Source organism: Rutidosis leptorrhynchoides, chromosome 8 (assembly GCF_046630445.1).
Source record: "Rutidosis leptorrhynchoides isolate AG116_Rl617_1_P2 chromosome 8, CSIRO_AGI_Rlap_v1, whole genome shotgun sequence".
NCBI lineage: Eukaryota > Viridiplantae > Streptophyta > Magnoliopsida > Asterales > Asteraceae > Rutidosis > Rutidosis leptorrhynchoides.
The window spans coordinates 79,875,250-79,890,016 of NC_092340.1; the positions used below are offsets into that span (position 1 = coordinate 79,875,250).

Genomic DNA, 14,767 nt, shown 5'->3' on the forward strand with positions numbered 1-14,767 from the left:
AAGGAGATCAATTGAATACTGGTACATCAGAAGAACATGTGAATGAAACTGTACCGCGATTGTAGAACCCATTGTTGAAAAACTCTAGTGGAGGAATATGGAAAGCTAGGCGGGGAACACACAATGTTTCTTTTAAGAGAATATATGATGTAAATGCTAAACATACAAGCAAGGGAAAGGCAGTTTCCAAACAACAATTGTTCAACTTGTTCAGTCAATTGCAAACTTTGGTGGATGATTCTGAGCGTAAGCACACTGATGAAGGTTTTCTGGAAAATACATGGGAATATGGACAGGAAGAAGAGCAGTAGCAGTCATTTATGTCCGAAGAGATGGAAGGAAAGTTATTGGATGGAATTTTGACCAAAACAACGCCATCAAAGTACAAACAAAAGTTAGCGCAGCCTGCCATCCGTGCAACGGCGGTGGACAACTTGTTAGCTTTAATCACTGGAGATGAAGAAATCAAACCTCCGGCAATGGCATAGTCAACTCAATGTTTCATTATTAGAATTGCAGAACATCCATTAGCAATAAATCTGGGGATTCCGTCCATCGGTGTTTATGATGGAACAACTAACTCAGAAGACTTTCTTACCATGTTTGAGGGCGTTATGAGATTGCAACACTGGAAAGATGAGACTGCGTGTCATATGTTTCCCATGGTGTTGCAGAAGATGGCACGAGAGTGGTTTGCAAGTCTTCCGCCCAGAAGCATTACCAGTTTCCTTGACTTAAGGTCCAAATTTGTCATGCAATACCAAAGCCTGAGAAGTTGCACATTATCACATCTAGATGCACATGAAATCACCATGCACCAGAATGAATCTTTAAGAAATTTTATGAAGCGTTATACCATTGAGTGTTAGAAAATACCTGATATACCAGAGTCTCAGCTCGACTCTGGTTTTATTTTCTGTCTTGGTCAGCGTCGACTTGCAAGTTTGGTCCACGCGTTACGGTATGATGTCCCAAAAACACTACATCAAGCGTTGGTTGTTGCACAAAAACATTTGAGGGATGGAGAAATGGGACATCCAAGAGCTGATAATTATCAAAGGAATTTTAGACAGCAGAACGGAGGGCGGAACACGATTGATAACTATCAGAGGCAGCGTGGATATGAGAATGGTTATCAGAGGCAACAACATGGTTGGCGGGGCAATAATCACCCGAATGATAATTACTATCTTCGTAAACCATTAGAAAGGCACCCACTCATCATGGCTTTAACAAAAACCCCAAAGGAGATCTTATTCACTTAACCTATTAAGGAAACTTTTAACCCTCCAGCACCAATGGAGGAACGTGAAGGTCCAAAGAGTGACAGGTAGGGTGATTTCCATGAAGCATACGAGCATGATACTGATAATTGCAAGTCACTGATGAGGGAAATCATTGCTAAGATCAAGGCTGGTGAGCTGAACCACTTGCTACCAGGAAAGGAATATAGAAGGAACGATCCAAACAAACGTTTTACTTGGCAAGGAAAGGTGCGTCATGGTGTACGGCATGATTGGAACATGAGAGAGGAAAGAAAGGATGAAAGGGATCCAACCCCTTAGAGGCATATTAAGGTCATTTGGAGTGAGGGTGAAGAGCATGAGGAAGGCGGAGAAAGGAACACGAAGGAGTGGATGTATGCTCCCATTGTATTCCATACTATTCCAAATTGGCGATTGTGAGAGGAGCCCGTTGTCATTTCAGCTGTAATTGCAAACAAGCGCATAACCAGAATCTACACTGATGTCGGTAACGAGGCAGACATCTTGTATCTGGATTGTTTCAGGGATTTTCCGTTCAGCGTGAAGGACAGACTTCGCTATACGAACTTGAAGATTGTTGGCATCACGGGAGCATCAATGAGAGCAGTTGGCAAGATCAAATTGGATGTAATGCTGGGAGCACACCCTCTTGTTCGAACAGAAATCATGGAATTCACAGTGCTTGATGGCAGGTCAAGGTTCAACGCTTTATTTGGTAGGCGAACACTTCGAAAATTTGGAGCAATTACTTCAACACCACATGCAGAATTACGATTCCCAACTCCAAATGGCATAGCTGTGGTGCGTTCTGAGTATGTGGGACCGACAAGAGAAAGGTCAGTTGTGGCACAGGAGAATGTGGTCAGAGTTGGACCTTCAAGGCAGTTGTTCAACAGGAATAAGGTGAACGGGTATTTTAAGGCAGCCAAGATGATGGAGCCTTAAAAGCATAGCGCAGGACTTTGCACGAAAATCGTACTATTTACATGAGTAGTGCAGCACAGCTTGTTAAGCATGTTTCTTTTTCATCAGTTCAAATAAGCACAATGCAATTTTTGTAGTTTTCTGGATAGACCTGGTCACCCTATCCATACGAAAATATTACACAAAATATTGTAAGTGCAACAGTTAAGTATCAATGATATTTTATCTTTTACACGCAAAACATTACGCGTTATGAATGTAGAACATTACATTCATACCTACCCACAAAAGGTAAGACATTTTTATGCCCCCGATAGTAGAGGCTTTTGTGTCAACATTATAGACACAAGGGATAGGCTAGTGTAAGTGTTAACTTCACTAAAGGGCACCGAGGCAAAAAAATACAATAACTCTTGAATGTCATGACATACACAATGGTTTATCTCAACTACATAAATCCATTTATACAGAAAACGGAAAAAATTTAACATAAAATACAAGTGTATTTTGAAAGCCGCACAACACCTAAGCGCAGCACGCCAAACGGAATACTGACAATTCCTTAAATACATAATTTACATATTACATAAGTTCATTTTTATGACTCATTATTAACACAAATACATTATGAATGGCAAGATTCATTATTTTTGACTTCAGCAAAGGTACCAATATATTATGTCAAGCAAAACGCCTAGTGCAACACGGAGAACGGATGACGTACTGGTACATCCGTCAAGTGAAAAACAATAGAGACAAATATGTTTTCTTGATAAGTTGATACAAACATACATAATGGAGCCATAATTTGGAAAATCATATATATATATATATATATATATATATATATATATATATATATATATATATATATATATATATATATATATATATATGGCATGAGAATTTATCATATTGGCAAAAGTATCATTCTAATCTCAACACATATACCATATGCTACATCAAACAAAGCCTTTGACGCAGAACAGACAATGGATGAAGATTTAATACATGTGTCATGTGAAAAGAAGGCAAAAGTGTTTCATATATGATATAGTCTATAACATGTGCGTTTATCATTGCTATTACATATTCCTTTATCAATTGAAAGGCATATGTTGATCATACTAAAGCATGGTAAAATTGTTAAAGCATTAAAATATCATGCATTGTTAACTAAGTATTGTACAAATATTACAAGCTTTCAAATTGTTTCAGAAGGGAGTTACATCAGAGTGGAACATTTAAAATGTCTTTCACAGACACATCTTCCTTCCCACACACCTCCTCTAGAGACACAATCTTCAAGACATTGACTTCATCCCTAGCAGCTTCAAACTCAGCTACAGCATCCGGTTTAATATGTTTTGCAATTCCAACCGGTAAGGGATCTGGTTTATCAGAGATGAGATTGATAACCTCTTCAACCACTTTAGATATATCTTTCTTAGTAGAAGCTTCAAGGTATCTATGAAAAGTTAGGCCAACAAGATCTGAATCTAATATCCTATGCACAAGAGCAGGAATACCAGATTTCAAATCTGAGAAGTTTTTCTGAGCAGCAGCAGCAAGGGTGGCATTTTCCTCTGCCAAATGTTCTTTTTCACCAATAATTTTCTTCAACTCCTCATTTTCTTTCACCAGCTTTTCCTTCTCTTCCATCAGCTTCTCTTTTTCACATCTCCCCTCAACACACTTACTTTCCACCAACTTCATTATTTCATCTTTTTTCTGCACAAGCTCAGTTGCAGTCCTCCACTTTGAATGCATATTTTGCATCTCAACCTCCAGCTTCTTTAGCTTGGTGGAGTTATGAACAGCATTAGCAACAACTGCTTCATGTGCTTCCTGCATTTTGAGTCCATGAGCCACGTGCTGTGTAAGTAGCAACATAGCTGCAGCAGTGGATTGACAGCTTTGCTTATGGGTCATGGCGGATAGAGAAGAAGACAAATCAGCAAATGTGTTTGCCTGCATATGAAACACATAGTTACAATAAGCATATTATTATATATTAGAGAGATGATAACTGATTGCAATAGTTCAACTAAAAAATTTACCTTCAAGAACTCAACAAAGCTGTCAGATTTGTTGAGGGGATCATCAAGAAATGTCTTTAAACCGGCCAGCGGCACAACGAATGGCGGTTGGGAGGAAGAAGAAGATTGTGTAGTACCAGCACTCTTAGATATCAGTGGGGTAGTGAAGGGCGGTGTCTCAAAAGTATCATCATCATCATCATTGTTGTCATCATCATCATCATCAACAACATCAGCAAGATCATATTTATTACCACCAGCAGTGGTTTCATCATCTTTCTCATCTTGCAGAATCATTCCTAAAGGATAAAGAAACAAATAAGCATAATGACATATTATGTGCATTATTGAAGTGCATAAGTGTAAAACATACTTCTTTTCTTAGGTTGAGAAGCAGTTTCAACCACTGGGCGCTTTCCTGCACGCTTTGAGCATCTGGAGGTTTTCTTTGCGCTGGACGGATCGGGGGCATTTTCAAGGATTTCCCGTTCAGGAGATGGGGGTGCAGCATCACCACCTTCACCCTCTGTGTTCCGTTTCGGGCTTTTCAATAACTGCTCCACCTCTGCATCCTTGGCTTTTTCAGTCTCAAGTTCCTCAGGAGTCTTTGCTCGTTCAGATACAATGACATTGTCCAAGCTGGCTTCCTCAAATGTTTTGTATACCTTCATCTCTCCTTCTGGAATAAACAAACACAAATACAAACAGAAAAAGCATATATAAGGACACATGTGATCTATGTTAACACAATAGAAACATAACATATTTATAAAGGAGCCTATCATGGCCTGCCCAGCGCAACACTGGCATATATCCAGAACGCCAATTGTCACTCATATTGCAGAGGACCAAAATGGCTTCATACTCAGAATAAGACCGTTGTGGAAGTTTCAGTGTCTTCCAAGTTTCTATTATTGTTTTTTCCTCATCTGACAGTTCAATAGCTTTGTTAATCCCAATCTTTGTTTTCCTCCATTTACGAACACTGGCCCAGGGATCATGAATATCCCTCTCATTAACAAAGAAATAGTTTTCTTTCCAGTTTTTTTTAAAGACGTTCCTAAACGACTTCCCTGGTTTGCAATCAAAGGTGTACCAGCATTGACTCACTAAACGAGTCCTAAATAACTCATGAAAAATATTTACACTAGGTTCTCTATTTAAGGAGTTGTAGTACATTTCAAAAAGAATAATATTTTGAAGGCTAAGAGGGTGAATTTGGCTCAGACCTATCCCATAATGGGCAAGCACCTCTTGCAGAAATACGGAGGGAGGTATACGAAGGTTTCCTACAGTTAGCTGTAATTTGTACAGGGTAATCATCTTTGAGGGAGATTTATTAGCTCTGTTACTTGAAGGAACTACATGATTTAAGCGCCTAAGGTTTTTGTACGCTATACATAGTTTATCTATATCTGCTTCCGTTATGCTTGATGGAATTGTATTTACGTTGCGTGTATCCTTCCGGGAAGACGTGCTGCTAGACTCGGCCATGGTAGTAGCAAAGAAAAAACAATAGAAACAGAGAAGAAAGAAAATCGAGAACTAACCTTGCAGTAATAATTGTTATGAACCCTAGAATGCAATTGCAGATGATCTTGAGAGAATTTGAGAAGTTTCGGAAAAGGAAAATTGAAATGGGAACGGGTTATTTATAGTCAGATGGTGGACGATGAAAGGATAAGATTGAGCTACGTGTATGGCCTAGATTAATGGGGTATACAATTTGAATTTCGAAAATAAATCAAAATAATATTAGAAAGGTTTTGGGGGCAAAGTCATCATTGGAAGTGTGACGTCAGGACATAGAAACATACGGCTACAGCAGTGTACGTCTTCGAGGAAAAATGCATCTTTTATTTTTTTATAGTTTAATCATCTTTTGCAAAAATAAAGGCATTAAACTGGGGGGGACTTGATGGTGTATCCTAGGGGATACACGCGTAAAAGCATCGTTTTCATACAGAAGAATGGATCAAAAAGCATAAAAGATAGCAATAATTGGCAGTTTTTGGCATTTTCCGTCCAGCGTTCACTAGGCCGCCCAACGTCATGCGTAAGCCCTACAGGCAGCTTCTATGCTTAAGCCCTTTTATTAAGCGCGTGAGCGGCACACATCCACGTCAACACACGCCAAAGTCAGTTCCGGATATTTCGCATAACTGAATTAATCAGCGTTTGACACGTGTTTCCCGAGAATTTCGGACATTCTACGCCTATAAATAAACCCCTTGGGTCACCACATTTCACATCTGAACTTCGGTCAGAGAGAAGTACACTTTCTCTCTCACACAATTCTTTCTCACTCTAAAACATTAACCGCTTAGCAACAGAACGCTACACGGATCAATTCCAGATTGATCCAAAGATTGATTGACGCCACCCCACGGATTTCTCATCCGTGTTCCGGGTCTGCAGGGATCACTTTCCGAGGGCAAACATCAATCGACAACACTTCGCTCAACGCTAAGCGGCTATTGTCATGTACTTGTACCTTTCATCCTCTATACGGAAAATAGTACCAACACTTACCAAGCAAAACATACATGGTGCCATTATGGCATTATTGGCATCTACCTCTTTAAGAAGTTAACCCAAAACACATTAACATGATTATTAGTTAACTAAACATACAATCAACACCAAACAAGAAAGTTCCTAATACACTGGCCCTGCAATATAGCCTACAAGTAACTATATACGGTATCAAAAGATTTATATCTAATTGGAAACAAATCTAACCGCTTAACCCGCTTTTAGTGATCCTACTACTAAATCGGTCAGGGTTTAATATATGTGAATTCAAATTCGATCCCTATTTGAAGAAAAAAGGCAAAATGAACTTAGTTCATTGTGTAAACTGAATTAAAAATTCCCAAAAAAGTGTAATCAGTATGTAACACAATTTTAATTTTAACAGGAATTGGAAACAAAGCTACTACGTATATTGTTTCAAAAAACATGTGTATCGGCAGAGACATGTTAGCCCTGTGTTGACATTGTCATGTAAAGGTTCGTTTACCGTTGTTGACTTTGTCAACCCATCCAGCGGTCCTCGGTAGCCCACTGGAGCCTGGCGAAACACCATCACCCATTTCCCCACAGCATGCCAGGCCCGATAAACGAACCTGCATTGTCATTGTTTCAATCTTCGCATGCGTGGGACCAAGGGATCATTTGGGCCGGTAAGAATGGTTTTTGATCCAATTATTTGAAAAATCCTCACCTAGTGGGAATCGAACCCTCACCTCCCCTAAGGGAGATTGAGTCGTTCACCACTAGGGGCTCATTCTTAGCTACTACGTATATCATTTACAGAAAGAAAAAATATGGTGTCAGAAATGGGAACCCCAAAAAACACCTGTAATATACAACTCTTTTAGGCAAATTATACAACACAAACACATAAATCAGAAACCCCAAAATCCCATATAGAGCTAATAAGATTTGGGTTTCATTCTCCTTTTAATATTAATCATTATCATTATCATTTAATCTAAAAAGTTCTACTGACCATCTGATCTTTGAGAATCATCATCTTTTGAAGACCGTTGTTGTTGTTGGTGCATTCTGGGTTGACCCATTTGATAAATCTGATTCAAAGCTTGTTGATTCAAAACCCCTATATTCCCATCTTGAGATAGCCCAAGTTCCAACCCAGGAAGCTGCTGTTGATGCTGACTAGGATTATGATTACCTAAAATCGACGAAAAACTCATCGGGCCCAAATTAGAGCCCGGTAAGTCCAATCCCGAATACGGAACCTTCTGCAAGTAATTCGATCCTTCCGTTCCAGACAGAACGGAAGGCGATGCAGAAGACTGAAACCCGTATCCACCTGCGGCTATGGAGGGCCATAGGCCCGCCATACCCGCAGGTGCACCAGTTATGTGATTATTTGGGTGTCTATTTACACCCAAATTACCACCTCCAACTAACGGCCAATTAGTCCTGCTATTTTCATCTATTTTTTGCTGTAGCCCTACTGAATATGAAACTGAATGTGAAACTGCACCAGCAGCAGCCATAGCTGAAGCCGGAATTGTTCCGGTTCCGGTAGCCGCAATGATCGACGGTTCGGCTTGTTGTAACAACCATTGAATGGTTTCACCATCAGATTTATGACCTAATTCTCTTGTAAGTTGAAAAATTCTAGCAGCACAAAGTGCAGGCATCCTTATCCTACGCCCACGACCTTCAACTTTGGTGTGCCGATCTTTGTTTGAACTACGTTTGACTGATAACTGTTGTTTTTTTGTTCCTGTTTCTTCTTTTTCATGAACTACAATTTGGAAGTCTTTGATCTCTGAAGTTTTGGTATTATTGTTGTTGGTGGTGTTGTTTTCAGCCATGGCTTTTTGAGAGGTATGAAAAAAACAAATTGATGATGATGATGGTGTTTTTAATAGGTCTTGGGATCCATCAAGAAAATGTTGGACGTTGTTTATAGATATAGATATTATTTATTATTGTATGTATTCCGTGAATATTAAAATACGGAGTATAATTTATTATTTATTTATTTATTATTTTCAAAAGATTAAATGATAGATGATGATGGCAACACTTGATTGAAGAATGGGAGTGAGTGAATGGTTTTGATGTGTGTTGGTTTCACTGTTTTTTTGCCAAGTAATGCAGAAGACAAAAGTGTAGATGTTTCCAAAAGGAAGGACCTTGTAGTAATTATATGTGATGTGTTTTGATTTATTAAAAAGAAGATAAATATGATGTCAATTTTAAATTGAGCTAATAAATCTTAAAAGATAAACATGAAAATGAAATTTTGAAGATTAAATTTAGATAACAAGATGTCCATTTCTGTAAGTGGCCTTAAATAATTATAGATTTGAGAGGAATGAAAAATACAGACGTTTTTTTTTTTTTTTTTTTTTTTTTTTTTTTTTTTTTTGTAAAAACAAAGTGTTTGTTATACAATAAAAACTATTACTCACAGTAGGTAAATACTACGGAGTAAATAGGGAATATATGTGAACGAAAAAAAAATTCCACGTATTCAATAGTCATCCGTCATAAATCATAAAATTAGAATATACAGTATGTATAAGGAGCGTCGTTGAACTCCCTCTAAACCGTGCCAATACCAACAACTATGGTTGCTATCACCGTTCTCTAGTCACAAAGTTGTAGCCGTTACACAACATATTCTGCCACGGTAATTTAAAAAAAGAAATTCAGTAAATTTGAAAATAAAGTCGTTGAATTGCAACGGTTATGATTTTTTTTTAAAATTTAAAACCCTTATCTTTGCCCTATACACAGTACACACACAATTCCAACAATTTTTCGCAAATATTCTCCAAATTCTCACACAAATTCTCCCATTTTTCTCACACAATACAAATTCTCGTTGCTCCTTGTTTCATTACATTCAATGTTCATTATGGTGGACTTTTTACCGATGACTTGAAAGAATACCACGGTGGTTCGAAAATAACGTTGATCCATATTTACGTTACCAACTTTGATTTATCGCGCTTGTTCGCGTTTTTAAAAGAACATGTTGATTGCGAGGCAATCCGAGTTTACATATTTAGATGAAGACGTGGAAAAACTCAAGTTTGTTAAGCACGAAAAATGGTATGTGTTGGGGAAGAATGTGGGTTTATGCTTATCGATTACATTAATCTTAACCAACGACAATAAGTATTTTGATGATGACACATGCACATAACTAAAGGTGATGGTAGACATATTGATATAAATATACAAGTTCACTAATCCGCGCTTTCTCTAGCAAGACCAAAACCAAATAAATCTTAAAAGAAAAACATAAGTCACACGGTTTGGTCCACGGACGACCGCAGGTTAGACCGTGGAAGCCCTGCACCCTGGTTTATGAAATCATGTGTGCACGGTAGACCCCACGGTCAAACGTGGGTCGACTGCAGAAGGTTCTATCCAAATCTTTGATCAAATAAAGTTTGACCACTTCAGGACATCTATAATTTATGTAACTTGTTTAAACATGCTTAGAATAGTTGCCTCCTTTATATCCAAAAGATTTTTGGTCACTATGACGCTAATCTTGGTTAATCACACCTAATGACACTTTAATGACGATTTAGCCTTGATTAAAGATAAAACATAAGTGTTACAGGAAAATAAGTGCTTCTAAAATGTATCTACACGTACTTAGAATGGTCATCAAGTCTCAACCAATAGTTGCTCCTTCCTTGTACATGTGTTGGACATTAATGCATACTTATACATTAATCTTGTAAATGCCACATTGCAAGTAAAATTTACATAGCCTTGGTACAATGCTATGTCATCACTATATGTTTAATCCTAGATTAATTAGTGATCGCTTGCTAGTCATTACATGAGTATTACTTGACTACTTGTTATTAATACATGAGTATTATTTAACTATGTGCTAAATGTCAACTTGCTAGTAGTGGTTGGTATCAAACTAAAGACAATAACAACGCTAGTGATTTAAGTTTAAAGCTTAGATCAGAACTAAAATGATGTCTGCAATAAACTTTTAATTAGTAATGAGAATCAATTAAGTAGAAGCATTCTACAATCAGTATTGAGAATCAATACTTTATACACAATCTAATTAATAGATAAAGAATCGAAATGAGGAATGTACAACAATCAATGCTAACAAAGTTCATACACAATTGATGTTGAACCAAAAACAATCTAACAAAATTCAGTTTTCATTTCAGCATTTCATCAAACAGCTAATATGCAAGAATCATAAATATCATAACAGATAATTAAAATAACTAAATCCAATCATAAAATTACCTTTACATACCTTTGACTGATAAAGTTAATACCAAATCTATAAAAGCATCAATAATATGTTTGTCAAATCTAAACAAAATTGAATCTTTTCAACCTTATAGGGAGCAGTAAGTGAAAAAATATCGAACAAAGATTGAAACGAAATTCTCAAATTTACAATATATGATTAAAACCTACAACAAAATACAAAGATATTATTATATGATAATACGCGGTGATTTATAATATATGAACATAATTGCACACCTCCTATTAAAAAACCCTAATCGACGTTGAATCTGGAATTCAAAATATAACATGTTGAATCTGAAAACAATCGCGATATAATCCCTTCTGAAAGGATATTAGGTGAACTTAATGTACAAGAAGATGAACATCTAATCGATATGGGTAGGGTTGGTTGGAATTGAAACATACATTGATTGTAGTTTAGATTTCCTAGGTTTTGATAAATAGTGATGGTTGAGAGGGAATGCAGAAAGCAGCAGCGTATCTTGATCATGATGAGGATGAAATATGCGTGCGTTTGTTTAATACTAATTAAATAATTAATTTAATTATTTAAAAAATAATTGTTAACATGCTTAAATTTTTATTAAATATAATTAATTAGTTTAATGACATCATCGTGGATGTTTTAGAATTTTTCATTTTAATTTTGATTATTTTTAAGAAGGGAAAATGTTTTTTATAACATCATCTTAATTATCTTTTAAAATATAATAATAGATTGTCCCAACTTTTTTATTAGTTATATATAATTTTTGTAAGATTAATGTATTTTTTTTTCTCATGATCATGCAAAAAAATAGTGTAGGGCTTTTCAAATTTAATTACCTAACTTGCATACTTTCGAAGAAGCATATATTTGAAGATATACACACAGTAAACTGACCTCCTTATTAAAACAATCACTATAAGAAATATGGTCATGTGTGACGACTTTTTAGTGACGAATTATTATTTGAACATTAATAATACTATTTTGTTACCATTAAAAAAGTCGCAACTAAATTTTGGTCACTATTCGATATTAGTGACCAGACAAATGATCACTATAATGACCAATTTTAGTATTTTGGCTTATAATAAGGTTTTGTGACGGACCTATAGTGACGAAAAGTGACAAAACTATTTTGGTTACTAACTCGATTTATTGATCAAATTAGTATTATTAGTGAACAATTGACCTCACACTAAAACACATTATTCTTGTAATAAACAACAACAACACTCAATCCCACAAATGTAGGGTATAAGGGAGGTGGGGTGTAGGCAATCATTCCTCGTACCCTAGATTAGAAGGAAGTCACTACTCCACCAGCGAGTATATAACCCGTGACTAGATAAGGTCGTCCCTCCCTGTTGGTCCCTTGATAAACAACAGGAGTATTGTAGAGGGGGGTGAATACAATTCTTTTGATTAACTTAATAGTTAAACACAATTTAGTATTCAAGCAAGTAATTAAATAGAGTCAAAGGTAATTTTTCAACGGTTATTCTTTATTGATTAGATCACAAAGAATTACAACTATCCTTGGCGGAATGATAGTTGGTTGATACAGATTTACCTAAGTATAGCTACAGAGTGTGTTCTAAGCTATTACACGTTTTGGACTCTAAATAAACAAACTCTCACCACTAGTTGTTACAATAGTGGATGCAATAATTTATAGTAGTCCTATTATTCATATAATTGTTCCATTGTCCACTGGTACATAGGATGTCTGTACTTGTGGGGACAACTGCATCAGAGAGCGTGCTCTCCTCTTTCTTCTTTAGTAGCTATTTGCAGGAACACCCCAATTCGGTTTGGCACCACTATTTGTTTAAACAAATAGAATGTTGTGTTCCCTAGGCATTGACAAAGTATAACACATCTCTGCACATGTGTTAAACTTATGCATTCCCACGTGGTCTTGTAAGGTCACTTGTCAGCTGCCGAAGCGTGTCCTTTTCTGTTCTACTTTGTCTTTGACTTCTGTTGAATAGTACGATTGATGTAGACCACTCAGGAAACCACTATACTTGTAATAGAGCATAGCTGTCTTGTGTAGTAAGCTGCATTCCAGCTATGTTGGTTCTTCATTGCTGAGTCACTTGATATTATTGAATTGCTGAGTATACATCCTGTGCTGATTGAAGAACACTGTCTACCTTGTGCTGGTAGACTAAGCAGCAAACTAAACACTCAACACAGCAATATATGCTGTCTATACATAAACAAACTTGTACTGGCTGCACATAACATTTTAGTGCAAATAAATTACAGTTTTGTCATAAGTAAATCCTTAATTATTTTGGGGACTCAACAATCTCCCCCTATTTGATGATGACAAAACCTATGACATTAAGAGAAAATACTAAAGCCACCACTAAGGGACTTAATGAAAAATAGGCAGTAAGTTTGTCCCTTTTTGGTTTATTTTGGGATCTTTTGCCGAGTTATCTATATCTTATAAAATTGATATGATTTTGAAGATAAACTCATTTCACTTTCATTATAGCAGAGTATATACAGACATTTACAAAATAGTATAATGAAAAATGAAATAACAAAAGATACAATTATATCACAAGAAGGCTATCTTATCTTTATCTTTTTCATTTTCAGACAGCTCTTCTTCTTTCACTTTGAGGGCTGCCCAGGCTTCAGGAAACAAGTAAGGTACTTCAGCAGGGTCGAATACTGGAATCTGAGGAGGTAGAATGATGGGATCTCTTCTGTGTGGACCTTCATCAGTAGATTTCTTACCTTTAAGCTTTTAAGAAAGAACTTCTTCTACATTCACCGCTGGTGCATTTCCATACTTTACTGCTTCATTGAAGAGCTCTTGAAGTTCAGGCTTCAGTGTATCTTTGATACCACTTTTACCTTTGCCAATAAAGTACTGCAGTATCTGTAGTGACCCGAACTTTTCCATGTTTATATATATTAATTGAGATTGATATTTACATGATTAAATGTTTCCAACATGTTAAGCAATCAAACTTGTTGAGACTTGATTAATTGAAATAGGTTTCATATAGACAATTGACCACCCAAGTTGACCGGTGATTCACGAACGTTAAAACTTGTAAAAACTATATGATGACATATATATGGTTATATATATAGTTAACATGATATTATAATAAGTAAACATATCATTAAGTATATTAACAATGAACTACATATGTAAAAACAAGACTACTAACTTAATGATTTTGAAACGAGACATATATGTAACGATTATCGTTGTAACGACATTTAATGTATATATATCATATTAAGAGATATTCGTACATCATAATATCATGATAATATAATAATTTAAAATCTCTTTTGATATTATAAACATTGGGTTAACAACATTTAACAAGATCGTTAACCTAAAGGTTTCAAAACAACATTTACATGTAACGACTAACGATGACTTAACGACTCAGTTAAAATGTATATACATGTAGTGTTTTAATATGTATTCATACACTTTTGAAAGACTTCAAGACACTTATCAAAATACTTCTACTTAACAAAAATGCTTACAATTACATCCTCGTTCAGTTTCATCAACAATTCTACTCGTATGCACCCGTATTCGTACTCGTACAATACACAGCTTTTAGATGTATGTACTATTGGTATATACACTCCAATGATCAGCTCTTAGCAGCCCATGTGAGTCACCTAACACATGTGGGAACCATCATTTGGCAACTAGCATGAAATATCTCATAAAATTACAAAAATATGAGTAATCATTCATGACTTAT

General features: G+C 36.1%; 1 protein-coding gene across 1 annotated transcript; it reads right to left on the minus strand.

The window, feature by feature from the left end:
- Positions 1-3,332: 3,332 nt before the first annotated feature.
- LOC139861614 (uncharacterized) lies at positions 3,333-8,757 on the minus strand. Its single transcript, XM_071850060.1, has 4 exons — positions 7,743-8,757; positions 4,602-4,907; positions 4,250-4,527; positions 3,333-4,160 (listed from the first exon to the last, which is right to left on the minus strand). The coding sequence occupies exons 1-4, from the start codon at positions 8,578-8,580 to the stop codon at positions 3,420-3,422; spliced, it is 2,163 nt and encodes a 720-aa protein (XP_071706161.1). The 5' UTR covers positions 8,581-8,757; the 3' UTR covers positions 3,333-3,419.
- Positions 8,758-14,767: the final 6,010 nt, after the last annotated feature.